Raw genomic sequence first — 23,352 nt, 5'->3', positions numbered from 1 at the left:
CCTCAAAAGGACACTTTTTCACTCAGGGGGTTTGTGGGTGTATGGATTGAGCTGTCAGAGGAGGTAGACAGGTACATGAATAGCAATGGTTTAAGAGGGATATGGGCCGAACGCAGGTAAGTTGCATCTGCTTAGATGTGGCACCTGGACAAAATTGGGCTAGGGGTCCTTTTTCTATACTGCGTGCTTCTATGACTTCGTAGAATTGCAGGATGTGGGCAGCTGGAATTGCGAGAACAGAAATTTCAGTCATTACTTTGCTGGCAAATGATCTTGTTTATGGTCTTGGTCATTATGGACACGTTGGGCCCGAGGGTCTGTTTCGGTCCATGACTCTGAAACTTAGTCTTTTGCTGTCATCCTTGCTTTCCATTTCTGGGTCACAAATTCTAGGAGGAAGCCAATGAAGTTAACAGTCATTCATTAGCTGATTAATCAATTGCAAGTGTGCAATGACTGAGCATTGTTTCGTTCCAATTGTCTTCATCAGCAGGATCATAAGATCATCAGACAATAGAGCAGAATTTTAGATTAGAGATACAGTGCGGAAACAGGCCCTTTCGGCCCACCGGGTCTGTTCCGACCAGCGATCCCCGCACATTAACACTATCCTACACCCACTAGGGACGATTTTTACGCTTACCAAGCCAATCAACCTACATACCTGCACGTCTTTGGAGTGTGTGAGGAAACCGAAGATCTCGGAGAAAACCCACGCAGGTCAATAGACAATAGACAATAGGTGCAGGAGTAGGCCATTCGGCCCTTCGAGCCAGCACCGCCATTCAATGTGATCATGGCTGATCATTCTCAATCAGTACCCCGTTCCTGCCTTCTCCCCATACCCCCTGACTCCGCTATCCTTAAGAGCTCTATCTAGCTCTCTCTTGAATGTATTCAGAGAATTGGCCTCCACTGCCCTCTGAGGCAGAGAATTCCACAGATTCACAACTCTCTGACTAAAAAAGTTTTTCCTCATCTCTGTTCTAAATGGCCTACCCCTTATTCTTAAACTGTGGCCCCTGGTTCTGGACTCCCCCAACATTGGGAACATGTTTCCTGCCTCTAACATGTCCAACCCCTTAATAATCTTATACGTTTCGATAAGATCCCCTCTCATCCTTCTAAATTCCAGTGTATACAAACCTAGTCGCTCGAGTCTTTCAACATATGACCGTCCCGCCATTCCGGGAATTAACTAGTAAACCTATGCTGCACGCCCTCAATAGCAAGAATATCCTTCCTCAAATTTGGAGACCAAAACTGCACACAGTACTCCAGGTGCGGTCTCACTAGGGCCCTGTACAACTGCAGAAGGACCTCTTTGCTCCTATACTCAACTCCTCTCGTTATGAATGCCAACATTCCATTGGCTTTCTTCACTGCCTGCTGTACCTGCATGCTTCCTTTCAGTGACTGATGCACTAAGACACCCAGATCACGTTGTACGTCCCCTTTTCCTAACTTGACACCATTCAAATAATAATCTGCCTTCCTATTCTACCACCAAAGTGGATAACCTCACACTTATCCACATTAAACTGCATCTGCCATGCATCCGCCCACTCACACAACCTGTCCAAGTCACCCTGCAACCTCATAGCATCTTCCTCACAGTTCACACTGCCACCTAGCTTTGTATCATCGGCAAATTTGCTAATGGTACTTTTAATCCCTTCATCCAAGTCATTGATGTATATTGTAAATAGCTGCGGTCCCAACACCGAGCCTTGCGGTACCCCACTAGTCACTGCCTGCCATTCTGAAAGGGACCCATTTATACCCACTCTTTGCTTTCTGTCTGTCAACCAACTTTCTCTATCCATGTCAGTACCCTACCTCTAGGTCACGGGGAAAACGTACAAACTCCGTACAGGCAGTACCCGCAGTCGGGATCGAACCCGGGTCTCCGGCGCTGCATTCGCTGTGAGGCAGCAACTTTACCCCCGTCCCACTGTGGGGCCATTCGACCCATCGGATCTGCTCCGCCATTCGATCGTGGCTGATCTATTTTTCCCTCTGAACCCCATCCTCCAGCCTTCTCCCCGTAACCTTTGACGCCCTTACTAATCAAGAATGTGTCGATCTCAGCTTTAAAAATGGAGGTGGCCTCCACAGCCCTCTGTGGCAATGAATCCCACAGATTCACCACCCTCTGGCCAAAGAAATTCCATAGGATGATCTATTGGATGTGAAATTGGTCTTCACTGCTGACTCCATCAGAGGTGACAATGGGACGATACCATACGATAGAACTTTAATTATCCAAGGAGGGAAATTGATCTGCCAACAGTCATAAAAACACAATATCCACAAAAACAAAATTAAAGTGACGAGTCGGAAAAGCTTGGGGGGTGTGCAAAGATTGGTTGTGGGGGGTTCAGTCTCAGTCTGCCCCACGACAGAAGGGGAAGGAGTTGTAAAGTTTGATAGCCACAGGGAAGAAAGACCTCCTGTGGTGTTCTGTCCTGACACCCATTTTAATTGGAAGTAGAGGTCTGCTGGATTTGCGGACAGGATGGCTAATCTGTCACTCAGTTTAGTTTAGAGATACAGTGTGGAAACAGGCCCACCGAGTCCACACTGACCCAACGATCGCCCGCATACTAGTTCACTCCTACACCCTAGGGGCAATTTACAGACGTTGATTAACGTAGAAACCTGCACGTCTTTGGAATGTGGGTGCACCCGGAGGAATCCCACGCAGGTCACGAGGAGAACGTACAAACTCCGTACAGACAGCACCCGTGGTCAGGATGGAACCCGGGTCCCTGGCGCCATCCCGACTATGGGCGCTGTCTGTACGGAGTTTGTACGTTCTCCCCGTGACCACGTAGGTTTTCTCTGAGATCTTTGGTTTCCTCCCACACTCCAAAGACGTACAGGTTTGTTGGTTAATTGGCTCGGTGTACGTGTAAATTGTCCCTAGTGTGTGTGGGATAGTGGTAATGTGCGGGGATCGCTGGTCGGCGCGGACCCGGTGGGCCGAAGTGCCTGTTTCCGCGCTGTATCTCTAAACTAAACCAAACTGGAGGAAACCCGGAGAACGTTCAAACTCCGCACAGACAGCACCCGTGGTCAGGATGGAACCCGGGTCCCTGGCGCTGTGAGGCAGCAACTCTACCGCTGCGCCACCGTGCCAACACAACAAGCCCAGGACTTGAGATAAATCTTTAAAGACGCCAGATAATGCGACTGAGTCTGAATTTGTTCCCATCCCGTTTAGTTTTGGATTCATCTGTGCTCCTCGTTACAGATGGGTAGTCGAACACACTGATGTGTAGCCAGGAGCAGCAGGGAACTGCAGATGCTGGTTTACCAAATAAAGACACAAAGTGGTGGAGTAACACACTGGGTCAGGCAGCATGTCAGGAGTTTGAAGCTTTGGGTCGAGACCCTTCTTCAGACTGTGTAGCAACTCTATAGATTTCATTACAGATAAAGCAGCATCTCAGGAGAGAAGGAATGGGTGACGTTTCGGGTCGAGACCCTTCTTCAGACTGACGTCAGTTACTCCAGCATTTTGTGAATAAATACCTTCGATTTGTACCAGCATCTGCAGTTATTTTCTTATATTATATATCATTACAGATAAAAGTTCTTTGGAGTAAATATCACCAGCAATTTGTTAATGGATCAGTCATTTCGAAGCCTCTCCCGGATCGGTGTACTAGGAGGTCCGTACGATGAATCAGGCCGTCAAATGATGCCTGTGCTTTTGTGTATTTGGGCTTTTGGCCGATGGGAGAGGGGTGAGGAGGGAGTGGCCAGGGTGCGACTCATCCTTGACTATGCTGCTGGCCTGAGGTGTCATTGGAGTCAATGGAAGGGAGGTTGGTTTGTGTGATGGAAAGGAAATTCCATAACCATCCAAGAGAAAGATTCCATAAGGTCACAAGGCACAGGATCAGAATTAGGCCATTCGGCCCATCGAGTCTGCTCCACCATTCAATCATGACTGATCCATTCTTCCCTCTCAACCCCTCTCCTGCTTTCTTCGTTTCCACGGTGGCGCAGCGGTAGAGTTGCCGCCTTACAGCGCTTGCGGCGCCGGAGACCCGGGTTCCATCCCGACTACGGGCGCTGTCTGTACGGAGTTTGTACCTTCTCCCCGTGACCACGTGGGTTTTCTCGGAGATCTTCGGTTTCCTCCCACACTCCAAAGACGTGCAGGTTTGTTGGTTAATTGGCTTGGCGTGTGTGTAAATTGTCCCTAGTGTGTGTGGGAGAGTGTCGGCACGGACCCGGTGGGCCGAAGGGCCTGTTTCCGCGCTGTATCTCTAAACTAAACTAAACTGGTAGAAACCCGGAGAACGTTCAAAATCCGTACAGACAGCGCCCGTGGTCAGGATGGAACCCGGGTCCCTGGCGCTGTGGGGCAGCAACTCTACCGCTGCGCCACCGTGCCGGCGTGGAAATCTGCGTATTATTCATGGCCGGTGAACGAGGACTGGGAACATCCGCCTGTTGTGGGAACAGGTTCTTCTGCACAATAGTATAAGAAAATAACTGCAGATGCTGGTACAAATCGATTTATTCACAAAATGCTGGAGTAACTCAGCAGGTCAGGCAGCATCTCGGGAGAGAAGGAATGGGTGACGTTTCGGGTCGAGACCCTTCTTGAAGGATCTCGACCCCAAACGTCACCCATTCCTTCTCTCCCGTGATGCTGCCTGACCTGCTGTGTTACTCCAGCATTTTGTGAATAAAAAGGTTCTTCTGCACCATCCTTCTGCTGAAGCGTCAGGCTGCAGCAGAATGAATCATCGGCAGCAAACAACAAAATCACAGATGAGTCACCCCTGATAGACACTGCTCAACACAACCTTCATGACGAACCGGCTTGCACTGTGTCACGCTGCAAGAAAATCAAAACTGATGACAGGCTGCTGTGTGTGACTTACCTTATTCTGCTGCTTCTTTGTCCGAGGGGCTAGTAGGGAAGTGTGTAAACGCACACCTCCAGATTCAGGGACACTTTCTTCCCAGCTGTTATCAGGCAACTGAACCATCCTACCAACAACCAGAGAGCGGTCCTGAACTACTATCTACCTCATTGGAGACCCTTGGACTATCTTTCATTGGACTTTACTGGCTTTAGCTTGCATTGAACGTTATTCACATTATTCGCTTCTTCACGTATCTCTGCACTGTGGACGGCTCGATTGTAATCATGTGCTGTCTTTCTGCTGGCTGGTTAGCACAGCACAAAAGCTTTTCACTGTACCAGATGCTGGTTTAAATCGAAGGTGGACACAAAATGCTGGAGTAACTCAGCGGGTCATGCAGCATCTCGGGAGAGAAGGAATGGGTGATGTTTCGGGTCGAGACCTGTCTTCAGACTGAAAAAGAAGGTCTCACCCGCTGAGTTACTCCAGCATTTTGAGTCCACCCTCGGCAGGTAGAGTACTTCTTCTGCTCATTCCAAGTGCTTCCAATGGAGTGCCGGATGTGGCGATGGTGTGGAAACTGTAGTACGACAATGGTTAGGCTAGCTGTACAGCACAAAACCCTACAGGAATTCATTGACGCGCATCAATGTCCCTGAAAGGTATTCATTGACGTACCCCAACGTTTCTTGATATTGAAAGTTAGATAAAGGATTAAACAGCATGTAGGCTTACTTGTGTTAGTGTTATTGAACGGAGATGAGGAAAAAACATTTCAGTCAGAGAGTTGTAAATCTGTGGAATTCTCTGCCTCAGAAGGCAGTGGAGGCCAATTCTCTGGATGCTTTCAAGAGAGAGAGCTAGATAGAGCTCTTAAAGATAGCGGAGTCAGGGGGTACGGGGAGAAGGCTGGTACGGGGTACTGATTGAGAATGATCAGCCACGATCACGGTGAATGGCGGTGCTGGCTCGAGGGGCCGAATGGCCTCCTCCTGCACCTATTGTCTATTGTCTGTGGCGTTTTGTATATTAATGTTTTGAGAACGCATTGTTGTTGATGATAAGAAATCAGAAAGTGCGCACAATTTCAAAGGGCCAAAATCTGTATAAAACGTTGGGATTTCAGAGTCGTGCTGTAGACAAGTAAATAGAAACATAGAAAATAGGTGCAGGAGTAGGCCATTCGGCCCTTCGAGCCTGCACCGCCATTCAATATGATCATGGCTGATCATCCAACTCAGTAACCTGTACCTGCCTTCTCTCCATACCCCCTGATCCCTTTAGCCACAAGGGCCACATCTAACTCCCTCTTAAATATAGCCAATGAACTGGCCTCAACTACCCTCTGTGGCAGAGAATTCCACAGATTCACCACTCTCTGTGTGAAAAAAACTTTCTCATCTCGGTCCTAAAAGACTTCCCCCTTATCCTTAAACTGTGACCCCCTTGTTCTGGACTTCCCCAACATCGGGAACAATCTTCCTGCATCTAGCCTGTCCAACCCCTTCAGAATTTTGTAAGTTTCTATAAGATTCCCCTAAATGAAGTGAGTCTGGAAAATTAATGGAAGTCGTCAGAGTCCAGTTGATCAGCGACGACACTGGAAACGTCTTCACTTTCAATAGCAACGTGCGATATATTTCCCGAGAGGATATTTTGTTCCTGAAGTTGTCTTTAAGCACAGTGGGTGCTGCTGGAAGAGGAGCTGCCTCATAGAACCAAAGACCCAGGTCCAATCTTGATCTCGGGTTCGGCACGGTAGCGCAGCGGTAGAGTTGCTGCTTTACAGCGAATGCAGCGCCGGAGACTCAGGTTCGATCCTGACTACGGGTGCTGCACTGTAAGGAGTTTGTACGTTCTCCCCGTGACCTGCGTGAGTTTTCTCCGAGATCTTCGGTTTCCTCCCACACTCCAAAGACGTACAGGTATGTAGGTTAATTGGCTGGGTAAATGTAAAAATTGTCCCTAGTGGGTGTAGGATAGTGTTAATGTACGGGGATCGCTGGGCGGCACGGACTTGGCGGGCCGAAGGGCCTGTTTCCGGCTGTATATATATGATATGATATGCCGGTGTGGACCTTGCACGTTCTCCCGACTCATTCTTTGCGTGGGTTTCCCCGAGGTGCCCCAGTTCCCATCCATATCCCAAAGGCGTGCAGGTCGGTAGATTAATGAGTTTTTGAGAGAGAGATTCAGCGCGGAAACAGGCCCTTCGGCCCACCAAGCCCATGCCCACCAGTGATCTCCCCACACTAACACCACCCTACACACACTACATACACTCGGGACAATTTTTAGATTTTTTTAGATTTTTAGATTTAGAGATAGAGCAGAAACAGGCCCTTCGGCTCACCGAGTCCGTGCCGCCCAGCGATCCCCGCACATTAACACTCTCCTACACCCACTAGGGACAATTTTTAAATTTTTTTTACATTTGCCCAGCCAATTAACCTACATACCTGTACGTCTTGGGAGTGAGGGAGGAAACCGAAGATCTCGGAGAAAACCCACGCAGGTCACGGGGAGAACGTACAAACTCCGTACAGTACAGCACCCGAAGTCGGGATCGAACCTGAGTCTCCGGCGCTGCATTCGCTGTAAGGCGGCAACTCTACCGCTGCGCCACCGTGCCGCCGTATAATTTACAATTATAACAGGCCAATTAGCCTACAAACCTATACGTCTTTGGGGTGTGGGAGGAAACCGGAGCACCCAGGTCACGGGAAGAACGTACAAACTTAGTACAGACAGCACCCGTGGTCAGGATCGAACCTGGGTCTCTGGCGCGGTGAGGCAGCAACTCTACCGCTGTGCCACCTGTAAATCAACATGAGTTTGTGAGTAAGTGGTAGTATCCAGGTGGGGTAGATGTTGGATTATTGTAGAATTAGTGTAAACTAGACCAAGTGGACCTGTTGGGCCCAAACCTCTCCTGCAGGTGGAGCACCCTATCCTCCCCCCCTCCCCCCTCCCCTCCCCCCTCCCCCACCTCCCCTCCCCCCCTCCCCTCCCTCCCCCTCCCTCCTCCCCTCCCCTTCCCCCCCTCTGTCCACCTCCCCTCCCTCCTCCCCTCCCCTTCCCCCCCTCTGTCCACCTCCCCTCCCCTTCCCCCCCTCTGTCCACCTCCCCTCTCTCCCCTCTCCCTATTCCATTCCCCTCAACCCCCCTTATCTTCCCTCCTCCCCCTCTCTCCCCACCCTCCCTCCTCCCCCTCTCTCCCCACCCTCCCTCCACCCCCTCCCTCCCCCCCCCCTCCCTCCCTAGGAGATAGTTTTAAACTTAAAAATGTGAATAACTTTAAAAATATAACCGATTTCAATGAAACCTCTTCCATTAGCACCAAAGGGACGACGGTGAGTAAGGTGGGCCTAAAATCGGCGTGCTAATGCGCACCGTTTTGGCTGCAGTTCAGGAACAAACAAACAAACAAACGAGAGTTTTAGTACAAAGATGGATGGTTGTTGGTTGGTGTGAATAGACAATAGGTGCAAGAGGAGGCTATTCGGCCCTTCGAGCCAGCACCGCCATTCAAGGACCGAGATGAGAAAACATTTCTTCACACAGAGTGGTGAGTCTGTGGAATTCTCTGCCACAGAAGGTAGTTGAGGCCAGTTCATTGGCTATATTTAAGAGGGAGTTAGATGTGGCCCTTTTTGCTAAAGGGATCAGGGGGTATGGAGAGAAGGCAGGTACAGGCTACTGAGCTGAATGATCAGCCATGATCATACTGAATGGCGGTGCAGGCTCGAAGGGCCGAATGGCCTACTCCTGCACCTATTTTCTATGTTTCTATTTTTCTATGTTTCTATGTTTCTATGATCATGGCTGATCATTCTCAATCAGTACCCCGTTCCTGCCTTCTCCCCATACCCCCTGACTCTGCTATCCTTAAGAGCTCTATCCAGCTCTCTCTTGAATGCATTCAGAGAATTGGCCTCCACTGCCTTCTGAGGCAGAGAATTCCACAGATTCACAACTCTCTGACTGAAAAAGTTTTTCCTCGTCTCCGTTCAAAATTGGCCTACCATTCGATGGTCTGAAGGGCCTGTTTCCCTGTTGTATCCCTCTGAATCTTTGATGACTTTGTTGACGCATCTCGTCTCCCCTCCCTTGCCGCGATGTTCAGCGGCGAAGTGAACGAGACCGCTCGCGAGGCAGGGATCGGCATTAACGGCTGCATCCTCCACACCGAGCATTGTCATGTGCATCGGCTGTGAAATGAAACTTGATTTCAATTTGGCTTTTAATCTCTCTCGCTGATTACTGATTGGGAGGAATCACCTCCCTGCTCGATCTGCAAGGTTATTCTCTGTGACATAAACGGACGCCCAAGTGGATTCGGAATTAACCGTGGGTGGAAAGGCAGCTTATTGTGTCCAGGCAGTGATTGAAAGCACACTTCACAAGATAAAGATGCAGTGAACCACAGAAGGCTGTGGTGGACAAGCCAGTGGATATATTTAAGGCAGAGATAGATAGATCCTTGATTAGGACGGGTGTCGGAGGTGTTGTAGGAGAAGGCAGGAGAATGGGATTAGAAGGGAGAGATAGATCAGCCATGATTGAATGGCGGAGTAGACTTAGAGTGATGCAGTGTGGAAACAGGCCCTTCGGCCCAACTTGCCCACACCGGCCCACATGTCCCAGCCACACTAGTCCCACCTGCCTGCATTTGATCCATATCCCTCCAAACTTGTCCTATCCGTGTACCTGTCTAACTGTCTCTCAAAGTTGGGACAGTCCCAGCCTCAACTACCTCCTCCGGCAGCTCGTTCCATACACCCACCACCCTTTGTGTGAAAAGGTTACCCCCTTAGATTCCTATTCAATCTTTTCGCCTTCACCTTGAACCTATGTCCTCTGGTCCTCGATTCCCCTACTCTGGGCAAGAGACTCTGTGCATCTATTCCCCTCAGTATTATATGCCACAAACTCACGCTACAACTTGATGGACTGAATGGTCTAATTCCACTCCAATCACTTATGATATTTTGCACTTATGATATGGAGATACAGCGCGGAAACAGGCCCTTCGGCCCACCGGGTCCGCGCCGACCAGCGATCCCCGCACATTAACACTATCCTACACACACGAGGGACAATTTGTTTTTACATTTGCCCAGCCAATTAGCCTACATACCTGCACGTCTTTGGAGTGTGGGAGGAAACCGAAGATCTCGGAGAAAACCCACGCAGGTCACGGGGAGAACGTACAAACTCCGTACAGACGGCGCCCGTAGTCAGGATCGGACCTGAGTCTCCGGCGCTGCATTTGCTGTAAGGCAGCAACTCTACCGCCGCGCCACCGTGCCGCCATGATCTTATGGACCCTGGTCATAACGGACCGTGGGAGGAGAGGGCTGGTGTCTGTTAGCGCCAATTGGCCGCAATAACCGAGTGAGGGGGGGTAAAGTGTAATCCAAAACTGGGTGGGAAGAAACAATGTGTCGGAGGGTGGAGGGTTTGAATAGAAGAGGCAGGTTGTAGGACTTTGGTCAGGCCACACTTGGAATGTTGTGAAGACAGACACAAAAATGCCGGAGTAACCCAGCGGGTCAGGCAGTATCTCTGGAGAAAGGGGACAGGTGACGTTTCGGGTCGAGTCCCTTCTTCAGACAGGGGAGAGGTGAAACTAGAGGTATGGAAAGGGAGGTTTGTAATCAACATCAGTCGCTAGTCCATCTCCCGTGACGGAGGTGATGAGATCAATTAAGGGGAGGGAGGTGTCGGAGCTGATCCAAGTGAATTTGAGAGCTGGATGGAAATTGGAGGTGAAGTTGGTGAAGTCCGTGAGTTCTGCACGGGTGCACGAGGTAGCCCCGATGCAGTCGTCAATGTAGCGCAGTCGGAGTTCAGGGGTAGGGCCAGTGCATGCCTGGAGCGGGGATCATTGGACATCGGCTACACTGAGGCAGGCATAGCTGGGGCCCAAGCCAGTGCCCATGGGTAAACCTCTGATGAAGAAGAAATGGAAGGGGGTGGAATATTATGTACAGTTTTGGTCGCTCCATGATGTGGAAGCTTTGGAAATAAATGGTGCAGAGGAGGTTTACCGGAACGCTACCTGGAGCAGAGCATTTCAGCCACAGGGAGACTTGGATTGTTTCCTCTGGAACGTAAGTGTTGAGGGGAGACTTGATAGAAGTAGAAAGAATTTTGAGGGTGTAGATATGGTAGACACCAACATTATCCTACACACAGAAGCCAGTTAACCTACAGACCTGCACGTCTTTGGGATGTGGGAGGAAACCGGAGCACCCGGAGAAAACCCACGCGGTCAAGGGGAGAACGTACAAACTCCGCGCAGGCAGCACCTACAGTCGGGATGGAACCCGGGTGTCTCTGGCGCTGTGAGGCAGCAACTCTACCGCTGCGCCACCGCGCCGCTGTTCTTTGAACTAGATGTCGTACTTGTGTTTGGCTCGGTTGGATTTGTGCGCGGTGTGATCTGATTTAATTGGACAGCACGCACAAAGCTCTCCACTCTACCTCAGCACAGGTGACGATTATAAACCAACACCATCTTCCCTGTGTGTGGTTGCCATGGCAATTGGGCAAGAATCCCAGTAAAATGCAATGCATTTCCTCAATAATTTGACAATAGGATGATTTCGGCTTAGTTTCGAGATGCAGCGTGGAGGCAGGCCCTTCGGCCCAGCGGGTCCGCTCGGACTATCCCCTCACCCACACTATCCCACACACCGGAGACAATTTACAGTGGCCGGTCAACCTACAAACCCGTCCATCTCTGGAGTGTGGGAGGAAACCGCAGCGCCCGGAGAAAACCCACGCGGTCACAGGCAGCACCCGCAGTTAGGATTGGACCCGTGTCTCTGGCGCTGTGAGTCAGCAACTCTCCCGCTTCCTCAATGTGCCGCCCGTGAAGTGCCAAAATAAAATATCTTAATACATTTATATAAAGATGTGTTAACATCTGTGGACACGGAATGCTGGAGTAACTCAGCAGGTCAGGCAGCATCTCTGGAGAGAAGGAATGGCTGACGTTTCGGGTCGAGGCCCTTCTTCAGACTTTTACCATCTCTACCTGCATTATTCCACGACAAAAGAAATGTAGACTCTTTTGAGAAGTCAAATATGAAAGAATCTTTGCCGTGATTGTTCATAGTTTCAATTTGCATAATTTCCATTTATTGTTTCATTGATGTGATTTCTCTCGACATCACTTCAGTGAAGCCGATCAACGTTGAAGCTCGTCGAGAATTCTTTTGTGTGCAGGATTTAATCAATTTTCATTTTACTTCTTTATATTAAAAGGGAGCAAAAATGTCAGTAGAAGGGCCTCGACCCGAAACGTCACCCGTTCCTTCTCTCCGGAGATGCTGCCTGACCCGCTGAGTTGCTCCAGCACTGGGTGTCTACATAAGAAGCAAAAGTCCTTTCTAATCCCTTTTCCGTGATTTTCTTGGATTGGGAGGGGAGGGGGAGGGGAGGGGAGTGGGGGGGTGGGGTGTAATGTTATTGCTGTGGGAGTGTGGGTTGGCTTTGAATATAATTTTCTATGACATCTAGCCTTCAAAACCATACAACGCTCTAGAAATTTATATCAAAGCATCCTTTTCACTTCCTTCACAGCAAAGTGTTGCCAATTGATTTAGGTTTAGCTTTATTATTGTCATGTGTCACACGGCACAGTGAAAGGCTTTGCTTTCCGTGTTTTCCAATCAGATCAGATAATCTATACACTAAATCTCTTGTTTGTTTGTTTGTTTGTTCCTGAACTACAGCCAAAACGGTGCACGATAGCGCGACCTTACTCACCGGGGATCACTGGTCTGCTCGAAGGGCCCGTTTCCCCACCGTATCTCTCAGTTAAAATTTAAACTAAACTAAACCTATCACAATGCTTACTCTTAGCAATGGCCTCTGGGCATGGCTAGGCACACAATGCTGGAGCGACTCGGCGGGACTGGCAGCATCTCTGGAGAAAAGGAATGGGTGACGTCTCGGAGCGAGACCTTATCCTTCCATGTCTCTCGTTTCCCTCTCCCCTGACTCTCAGTCTGAAGAAGGGTCTCGACCCGAAACGTCACCCACTCTTTCTACACAGAGATGCTGCCTGTCCCGCTGGGTTACTCCAGCATTTTGTGTCTATCTTCAGGGTAAACCAGCACCTGCAGTTCCTTCCCACACATCTCTACAGCCGTGGCGATTGTTCTTTCATTGAAGTATCCGCACCCAATGATCAATTGCCACTAACGGTGTGGGGATCTGAAGTGGAGCTTCTCGCTGAGCGGTTGTGGCTTTAAGAGGTCCCGTCATGGTGGGAGATCACGTGAAGGTTTGGGCTTCCAGTCCGGCGTTCGAAATTCCACACTTGCCTGATTTTGTGAGCAGGGCCAACCTGGGCATGTGCCACGTTGTTGGGTGGCTGCCAGCGATTGGGCAGCTTGGCTGGAGCTGGGCCTGGTCCTGGTTCTGGAGGGCTGGCTTCAACGTCAAGGTTGGATGTTCTCTGGCCTTTGCTGCAGCCAGTGCTGCTGCTGCCGGCTGGCCCTTAACATAACGTGGAGTGAATCACTGAAGGGCTGGTGGCGGTGGGAATTACAAGATGGACGCCCCCTTCGACACCTCTGGCAGAGCCAGGTGGTGAATGAACGCTTCACCCTCGTTTCCAGCGCTGTGGCGGCAAGGCGGCACAGTGGGTAGAGCCACTGCCTCATCGTGCCAGAGTCTCGGCCTTGGTCCAAACCTTGGGCGCTGTCTGCACGGAGTTTGCACGTTCTCCTTGTGACCGCACGGGTTTTCTCCCACATCCAAAAGGCGTGCGGGTTTGTAGGTCAATTAGCCTCTGTGGCCTGTGTCGCAGGGAGGCGTGCGCGTGGCGGGCGTGTCCCGGGGAGGAGCGCGCGTGGTGGGCGTGTCCCGGGGAGTAGCGCGCGTGGTGGGAGTTTCCCGGGGAGGAGCGCTGGCCCGATCCATACGCCGAACAACGATGACCGAAGACCGGAACGCACCCCGGTAGGCCCGACTCGCCCCACAAGCCTCCCAGGGGACTGCGGTGAAGCCGGGCGGGGAGGCCTGTCTGGGCCGCAGGAGCCTCAGCGGTAGTGGTGATGGGAGCCTCGGAGGCGGCAGTGGGAGCCTCGGTGGCGGTGGGGCCTCGCGACCAATGAGCATGAGTGGGAGGAGGGGAAAACAATGGAGGGCCCGGCCTAGGGGGCCATCGTGAAGAACAATGGAGGGCCTGGCGTGGGGGGACCATCGTGTGGGATGGTGGGAGAACAAACGTGGACCCAGTGTGGGGGAGGGGGGGGGACTCTAGTTTAGAATCCTTTGCCCCAGGGGATAAGCCTGTGTTTGTTTGTTTATTTTCTTTTTGTTTTCACTTTTAATTTTGGGTTTTTGTGTACCTCCGGGGACGAATAAAGTTTTGTCTTATCATATCGTATCGCATCGTAAATTGTCCCTAGGGAATGGTTGAGCAAGTGGGTAACGGGTAGAACCAGTGTGATCAATGTTTGGCCTGGAGTCGGTGGGCCCAAGGTGTGTAGGAAGGAACGGCAGATGCTGGTTTACACCGAAGATAGACCCAAAAAGACAATAGACAATAGGTGCAGGAGGAGGCCATTCGGCCCTTCGAGCCAGCACCGCCATTCAATGTGATCATGGCTGATCATTGTCAATCAGTACCCCGTTCCTGCCTTCTCCCCATATCCCATGATGCCGAGTTAAATTAAGCTCCTCTGCCTCTTTCGAGATCCATACCCCTCTATTCCCTGTGTGCGCATGTGCCTATCAAGGCACTGGAGTAACTCAGCGGGACAGGCAGCATCTCTGGAGAGAAGGAATAGGTGACGTTTCGGGTCAATTGCTATCCCCAATGCTGGACTTTCCACTCGTCATTTTAATGTCATGTATCTTGTCGTGTTCTATGACTGTTGGCAGACCAGTTTCCCTCCTGGGATGAATAAGGTTAAAACAAAACTAGCAAAGTGGGTGGAGAGAACGTTTCGGGCCGAGATCCTTCTTCCATCTGAAGACCTGAAACGTCACCCATTCCTTCTCTCCAGAGATGCTGCCTGTCCCGCTGAGTTACTCCAGTGCCTTGATAGGCACATGCGTTCACAGGGAATAGAGGGGTATGGATCTCGAAACAGGCAGAGGAGCTTAATTTAACTCAGGGTCATGTTCAGCATCATGTTCCCCTGCTGTACTGTTCTACGTTCGATGTTCAAGTGTTCTTCAACAGAATGGATGGGTGACGTTTCAAGATGGAACCCTCTTAGAGTCATAGAGTGATACCGTGTAGAAACAGGCCCTATGGCCCAACTTGCCCACACCAGCCAACATGGCCCAGCTACACTGGTCCCACCTGCCCGCTTTTGGTCCATATCCCTCCAAACCTGTCCTATCCATGTATCTGTCTAGCTGTTTCTTAAACGTTGGGATAGTCGCAGCCTCAACGACCTCCTCTGGCAGCTCGTTCCATACACCCACCGCCCTCTGTGTATTGGAAAGTAACTGCAGATGCTGGTACAAATCGAAGGTATCACAAAATGCTGGAGTAACTCAGCAGGTCAGGCAGCATCTCCGTAGAGAAGGAATTGGTGACCCGAAACGTCGCCCATTCCTTCTCTCCGGAGATGCTGCCTGACCTGCTGAGTTACTCCAACATTTTATGATACCCTTCTGTGTGAAAAGGTTACCCCTCAGATTCCTATTATATCTTTTTCCCACTCACCTTGAAGCTATGTCCTCTGGTCCTCGATTCCCCTTCTCTGGGCCTACTCGATTCCCCTACTCTATTCCTCTCATGAGGATGTTGGTGTTGGATTTTACAATGTTGCCAACTTTCTTCCCCAACAGAGCCGGAAGCACGCGAGCAAGGTCCGTCTGTACTACATGCTGCATCCTGTAGATGGCGGGTGTCCCGCCAAGAAGCTCCGAGCGGAAAATGTAAGCAGTCTTACTCTAATTGTCAAGGCGCTGTAAAGGTGTAACACTGTCCCGTGACAGGGGCCCAGGCACCGAGGAGCAACGAGCGCAAAGCAACATGTTGGAGGGGCCCGAACAACGGGTCATTCAGCATCTTTGGAGGCATCAGTCTGAGGAAGGGTCCCCGATCCGGAAGGTCACCGATCTGCGTTCTCCAGAGATGCTGCCTGACCCGCTGAGTTTAGTTTAGTTTTGTAGTTTGGAGATATTCAGCGAGGAAACGAGGCCTTTCGGCCCACCGACCAGCGATCCCCGCACATTAACACAAGCCTAAGGACAATCTACACTTATACCAAGTATACAAACCCAAGCCAATTAACCTACAAACCTGTTGGTCTTTGGAGTGTGTGAGGAAACCAGAGATCACAGGGAAACCCATGTGGTCACGGGGAGAACGTACAAACTCCCTACAGACAGCACCCGTAGTCGGGATCGAACCCGGGTCTCCTGCGTTGTAAGCACTGTAAGGCGGATTCTCTACCGCTGCGCCACCATGCCACCCGACTAGAGTACGTTGTGTCCTTGGGTGAGATGAGTGAGATGGGTGATAAGACAATAGACAATAGGCAATAGATGCAGGACGAGGCCATTCGGCCCTTCGAGCCATTCAATGTGATCATGGCTGATCATTCTCAATCAGTACCCATTGTGGATTGGGACCCTGCATCAGTACAGAGAGTGTAGAGGGACAATGGGTGGCATGAAGAGGTGAGGGGGTGGGGTGAGGTGAGAGATGGAAGGTGACAGGTGGAACCAGGTGAAGTGGGGGATGACTTCAGGTGGAGACAAGTCGGGAGAGGGAGAAGGTAGAGACGGAGGCTGAGATGTAATGAGTGGAACCAGCTCAGGGGAGGATGGTGGCTGGATGGAATCAGGTGGTGGAGTTGTGCGGCATGGTGGCGCAGTGTTAGAGTTGCTGCCTTACAGCGCCAGAGACCCCGATTCGATCCCGACTACGGGCGCTGTCTGTACGGAGTTTGTACTTTCTCCCCGTGACCTGCGTGGGTTTTCTCCGAGATCTTCGGTCTCCTCCCACACTCCAAAGACGCGCAGGTTTGCAGGTCGATTGGCTTGGTATAAATGTAAATTGTCCCTAGTGTGTGTGTAGGATAGTGTTAGTGCGCGGGGATCGCTGGTCGGTGCGGACTCGGTGGACTGAAGGGCCTGTTTCCGCGCTGTATATCTAAATTAAACTAAACTAACAGGTGGGTGGAGGGAATAGGTGAAGCCAGGGATTGGAAACCCATATGGTTAGGTGTGAGAATGACAGATGGTGGGAACAAGATGGAGATAGGAAAGGTGAATCAAGTCAGTCAGAGAGTGGTGAAGGTGTGGAATTCTCTGCCTCAGAAGGCAGTGGAGGCCAGTTCGTTGGATGCTTTCAAGAGAGAGCTGGATAGAGCTCTTAAGGATAGCGGAGTGAGGGGGTATGGGGAGAAGGCAGGAACGGGGTACTGATTGAGAGTTATCAGCCATGATCGCATTGAATGGCGGTGCTGGCTCGAAGGGCTGAATGGCCTACTCCTGCACCTATTGTCTATTGTCTATAAGAATGCATCCTCTGGAAAAGGGAAATTCTCAGCACAGGTTTCCAAAATTGTTTTGGCATGTTTTTGAATGATTAGGGAATTGGAGAAACAATTATGTTAGTTGGTTGAACAAAAACTGCAGATGCAGTATGGAAAATTCCTCTCTTTTCTACCAAAATTAAAGTACTTCATAAAGAAAATATCTACACGCAGGGGACAATTTTCCCTTCAGAAATTATAGACACTATTGCACCAAAGGACAATTTCTGTTCAAAGGTAGACTTTGGGTTTACTTTAGAGATACAGTGTGAACACAGGCCCTTCGGCCCACCCACGCCGATCAGCGATCCCCGTACACTAACGCTACCCTGCACACCAGGGGCAGTTTACAATTTTACCCAAGCCAATTAACCTACAAACCTGCACGTCTTTGGAGTGTGGGAGGAAACCGGAGCACCCGGGGAAAATCCACGTGGTCACAGGAAGCACGTACGATCTCCGTATAGACAGCACCCATAGTCTAGATTGAACCCGGTTCTCTGGTTGCTGTAAGGCAACAACTCTACCGCTGCGCCACCGTGGCGCCATGTATTGCGAACAGGTAGTTTTAAATTTAGATTTAGAGATACAGCGCGGAAACAGGCCCTTCGGCCCACCAGGTCCACGCTGCCCAGCGATCCCCGCACATTAACACTATCCTACACCCACTAGGGACAATTTTTACATTTTACCCAGTCAATTAACCTATAAACCTGTACGTCTTTGGAGTGTGGGAGGAAACCGAAGATCTCCTCGGAGAAAACCCACGCAGGTCACGGGGAGAACGTACAAACTCCGTACAGACAGCGCCCGTGGTCAGGATTGAACCTTAGTCTCAGGTGCTGTAAGGCATTCGCTGTAAGGCAGCAACTCTACCGCTGCGCCACCGTGCCGCCCTGGGTAGTGTAAGAAAATAATTGCAGATGTTGGTACAAATCGAAGGTATTTATTCACAAAATGCTGGAGTAACTCAGCAGGTCAGGCAGCATCTCAGGAGAGAACTGAGCACTTCAACTTCCCCTCCCACTCCCAGTCTGACCTTTCTGTCATGGGCCTCCTCCGGTGCCATCGTGAGTCCCACCGGAAATTGGAGGAACAGCACCTCATATTTCGCTTGGGCAGCTTGCAGCCCAGCGGTATGAACATTGACTTCTCCAACTTTAGATAGTTCCTCTGTCCCTCTCTTCCCCCTCCCCCTTCCCAGTTCTCCCTCGATCTTCCTATCTCCACCTATATCCTTCCTTTGTCCCGCCCCCCTGACATCAGTCTGAAGAAGGGTCTCGATCCGAAACGTCAAAACCCATTCCTTCTCTCCTGAGATGCTGCCTGACCTGCTGAGTTACTCCAGCATTTTGTGAATAAATACCATGTATTGCGAATCATTTTTAAATATCACGAGTGAAAATCCACAGGCTGGCCCTCAAATATATTATGTACTTGCTGCACTTTCACTTGGAGTCTTAGCACAGTAAGAATTGCTTAAAGGGTCTGTTCCATTTAGGCGATTTTAAGGCGACTGCTGGTGACTAGGCTGTTGCCGAACGTTTGCCGGGGTGTCACGGGCATGATGTGAGGTGTCTTCCAAGAATCGCATCGCGGAAAACAATTCCTGATGGAAATTTCTCGGCGACGGCTGGCTTGTCGCCAGGTATCGTAGCTTATTGCGGGCGCTGTCTGTCGCACGCTGTCCCCAGGTTTGCTAGGTTGTCACAGATGCATTCAGAAGCACGTGATATTAAATTAAGAGAAGGCATTTGAAGATGCCAGAAGATAGTTTTGTTGAACCAATTTATTTACCGTCAGGACATTTGACGGGTAGATTGGAGGCGACAGTTTGACGGTCAGGTGAGCGTGGGGATTTCGCAAAGTTTCCGAAGACGGTGTAATCTCTTAGCCAGGTGCTAGTTTCACAAAAAAAGTGACTTGTATCGACCTGACTCGGCATTGTCGTGGTCATTGTCGTGGTCACTGTCGTGGTCATTGTCATGGTCACTGTCGTGGTCATTGTCGTGGTCACTGTCGTGGTCATTGTCGTGGTCATTGTGGTCATTGTTGTGGTCATTGTCGTGGTCACTGTCGTGGTCATTGTCGTGGTCATTGTCGTGGTTATTGTCGTGGTCATTGTCGTGGTCACTGTCGTGGTCACTGTCGTGGTCATTGTCATGGTCATTGTCGTGGTCATTGTCGTGGTCATTGTCGTGGTCATTGTCGTGGTCATTGTCGTGGTCACTGTCGTGGTCATTGTCGTGGTCACTGTCGTGGTCAATGTTGTGGTCATTATGGTGGTCAATGTCGTGGTCACTGTTGTGGTCATTGTTGTGGTCATTGTTGTGGTCATTGTCGTGGTCGTTGTCGTGGTCATTGTCGTGGTCCGTTGTCGTGGTCGTTGTCGTTGTCGTGGTCGTGGCCGTTGTCATGGCCGTTGTCGTTGTCGTGGTCGTTGTCGTGGTCATTGTGGTGGTCATTGTCGTGGTCGTTGTCGTGGTCGTTGTCGTGGTCATTGTCGTGGTCGTTGTCGTGGTCACTGTCGTGGTCACTGTCATGGTCATTGTCGTGGTCATTGTCGTGGGGTAAAAGAAAATGTTGGCGATCTGCTACGACTTTGACAGTCGCCTGCAGTCGCCTAAAAAATCGCCTAAGTGGGACAGCCCCTTAACTGTCCAACACCACAGTTGTTAGTCTCCGTTCTCTGGGCGGTTAGAGAGGTAAAGGGATTGTCTGTAACAAGTTAGAGACTGACTTCCTCTCTCCCCTACAACTTTAACACATGATTGCCTTCCACATTTGCCTTGCTCTGACTCCGAAAACCCAACATGGTGGAAATCTGAAATGAAGCAGAAGATGGTGGAAGCACTCAGCGGTTCAGGCAGCATCTGCGGAAAGAGAAACCCAAGCTGATGTTTCAGCTCTGAGACCAGACCCGATCAACGGAAGAAAGGTCTCGGATCTGTAACATTAAATCTTTTTTCTCTCTTCACAGATGCTGTCTGACCTGTTGAGTGTTTCCGGCGTCTTCTTTCATAAGGGGTTGGACACGTTAGAGGCAGGAAACATGTTCCCAATGTTGGGGGAGTCCAGAACAAGGGGCCATAGTTTAAGAATAAGGGGTAGGCCATTTAGGACTGAGGTGAGGAAAAACTTTTTCAGTCAGAGAGTTGTGAATCTGTGGAATTCTCTGCCTCAGAAGGCAGTGGAGGCCAATTCTCTGAATGCATTCAAGAGAGAACTAGATAGAGCTCTTAAGGATAGCGGAGTCAGGGGGTATGGGGAGAAGGCAGGAACGGGGTACTGATTGAGAATGATCAGCCATGATCACATTGAATGGCGGTGCTGGCTCGAAGGGCTGAATGGCCTCCTCCTGCACCTATTGTCTATTGTCTATTTGTCTATTATCAACTCTGGTTTCCTCTCTATGGTTATTGCCTGATCTGTTGTTTCCAGCATTTCCCATTTATTTCAGATTTCCAGCATCTGCAGTTTTTTTGTTTTTCAATAAACTAGTAATGTGCGGCACGGTGGCGCAGCGGTGGAGTTGCTGCCTTACAGCGAATGCAGCGCCGGAGACTCAGGTTCGATCCTGACTACGGGCGCCGTCTGTATGGAGTTTGTACGTTCTCCCCGTGACCTGCGTGGGTTTTCTCCGAGATCTTCGGTTTCCTCCCACACTCCAAAGACGTGCGGGTTTGTAGGTTAATTGACTGGGTAAATGTAAAAATTGTCCCTAGTGGGTGTAGGATAGTGTTAATGTGCGGGGATCGCTGGGCCGCGCGGACTTGGTGGGCCGAAAGGGCCTGTTTCCGCGCTGTAGAATCTAAATCTAAATCTAAAATCTAAATCTAAAATATAATAGTTCCTCCAATTCCCTAATCTTGCACAAACAAGCTAGAATTCCTCTAGATGCAGCGCGGAAACTGGCCCTTCGGCCCACAGAGTACGTGCCGACCAGCGATCTCCGCACACTGACACCACCCTCTACACACACTAAGGACACTTTACACTTACACCAAGCCAATTAACCTACAAACCTTGAGGTCTTTGGAGTGTGGGAGGAAACCGAAGACCTCGGAGAAAACCCAGGCGGGTCACGGGGAGAACGTACAAACTCCATACAGACAGCACCCGTAGTCAGGATGGAACCCGGGTCTCTGTCATTGCAAACGCTGTAAGGCAGCAACTCTACCGCTGCGCACATTTGCTGCATTCACTTTGTAAATTAACCCGCAGCCTAATAGGTAGTATAAGAAAATAACTGCAGATGCTGGTACAAATCGATTTATTCACAAAATGCTGGAGTAACTCAGCAGGTCAGGCAGCATCGCGGGAGAGAAGGAATGGGTGACGTTTCGGGTCGAGACCCTTCTTCAGACTGATGTCAGGGGGGCGGGACAAAGGAAGGATATAGGTGGAGACAGGAAGATAGAGGGAGATCTGGGAAGGGGGAGGGGAAGGGAGGGACAGAGGAACTATCTAAAGTTGGAGAAGTCGATGTTCATACCACCGGGCTGCAAACTGCCCAGGCGAAATATGAGGTGCTGTTCCTCCAATTTCCAGTGGGCCTCACTATGGCACTGGAGGAAGCCCATGACAGAAAGGTCAGACTGGGAATGGGAGGGGGAGTTGAAGTGCTGGGCCACCGGGAGATCAGTTTGGTTAATGCGGACCGAGCGCAGGTGTTCAGCGAAGCGATCGCCAAGCCTGCGCTTGGTTTCGCCGATGTAAATAAGTTGACATCTAGAGCAGCGGATGCAATAGATGAGGTTGGAGGAGGTGTAGGTGAACCTTTGTCTAATAGGCAGTGATGTGTTTCTCTCAGAATCTGAGATTTGGACTGAAAAATGTAGCTTTTCACGCTTTGACTGTGCATCGAGTGCTTATTTCTTTTACTGCTTAAAGCATTTTGCTGTAAATGTCGGAAAATCTGTAACAAGAGAAAATAAGAGCCATTTGCTGCCTGCTAGTGTGAAATATGCAAACATTGCACACCCCTCCACTTGAGTCCACGCTGTAAGTGGCCAAACGCCGGAGTGACTCAGCCGGGACAGGCACACACTCTGGAGAGAAGGAATGGGTGACGTTTCGGGTCGAGACCCTCCTTCAGTCTTTACGTTGCTACGATTGCTAGGACTCTCTTCTTGCACCCTTTAATAAACCAAGACTTGGCTTGCAATGAAATGACCAGGTCACACTCCCTCATTCCACATACACGAAGACCCACTCACCTGCAGAAATAACAATGATCGAATTTCCAACGGCCATGCCTTGTCATTAGAAGTTTAGGCGTCTCAACAGAGAGTGGTAAACTATCCTGAAGGTAGACACAAAAAGCTGGAGTAACTCAACGGGACGGGCAGCAACTCTGGAGTGAAGGAATGGGTGACGTTTCGGGTCGAGACTATTCGTTTCAGCTATTCTAATGTCGGGCAACACCAATGCTGGAAGGATATTCTTGAGACCGAGTGAGAGCCGTAGAAGGTTTGCCAGATTTGTTCTTGGACATTGTAGTTCAGAAATTCATTGGTCCTAGGAGCAGAATTAGACCATTCGGCCCATCAAATCTACTCCTCCATTCAATCATGGCTGATCTTATCTTTCCCCTCCTAACCCCATCCTCCTGCCTTCTCCCCATAACCCCTGCCACCCGTACTAATCAAGAATCTGCCAATCTCCGCCTTAAAAATATCCATTGATTTGACCTCCACAGCCGTCTGTGGCAAAGAATTCCACAGATTCACCGCCCTCTGTCTAAAGAAATTCTTCCTCTCTAGTGATAGGGTCATGACAGTGTGGAAACAGGCCCTTTGGCCCAACTTGCCCATGCCGACAGACATGCCCCATCTACACGAGTCCCACCTGCCTGTGTTTGGCCCATATCCCTCTAAAACGATCCCATCCATGTACCTGTCTAAATGTTTCTTAAACGTTGCGATAGTACCTGCCTC

At 50.2% G+C, this 23,352-nt stretch overlaps 1 protein-coding gene across 3 annotated transcripts in view; it reads left to right on the top strand.

Annotated features, from left to right (window-relative positions):
• LOC144610170 (zinc finger matrin-type protein 4-like) overlaps positions 1-23,352 on the top strand; it is a 183,541-nt gene that overhangs the window by 38,743 nt on the left and 121,446 nt on the right. For all 3 annotated transcript variants that reach the window (XM_078428722.1, XM_078428721.1, XM_078428720.1), the window contains exon 3: positions 15,717-15,806. In XM_078428722.1, coding sequence (XP_078284848.1) covers positions 15,717-15,806 — 90 coding nt within the window. The remainder of the gene's footprint in view (positions 1-15,716; positions 15,807-23,352) is intronic.

This window comes from Rhinoraja longicauda, chromosome 36 (genome assembly GCF_053455715.1).
Source record: "Rhinoraja longicauda isolate Sanriku21f chromosome 36, sRhiLon1.1, whole genome shotgun sequence".
Lineage (NCBI taxonomy): Eukaryota > Metazoa > Chordata > Chondrichthyes > Rajiformes > Arhynchobatidae > Rhinoraja > Rhinoraja longicauda.
This window is presented reverse-complemented; position numbering and strand designations above follow the sequence as displayed.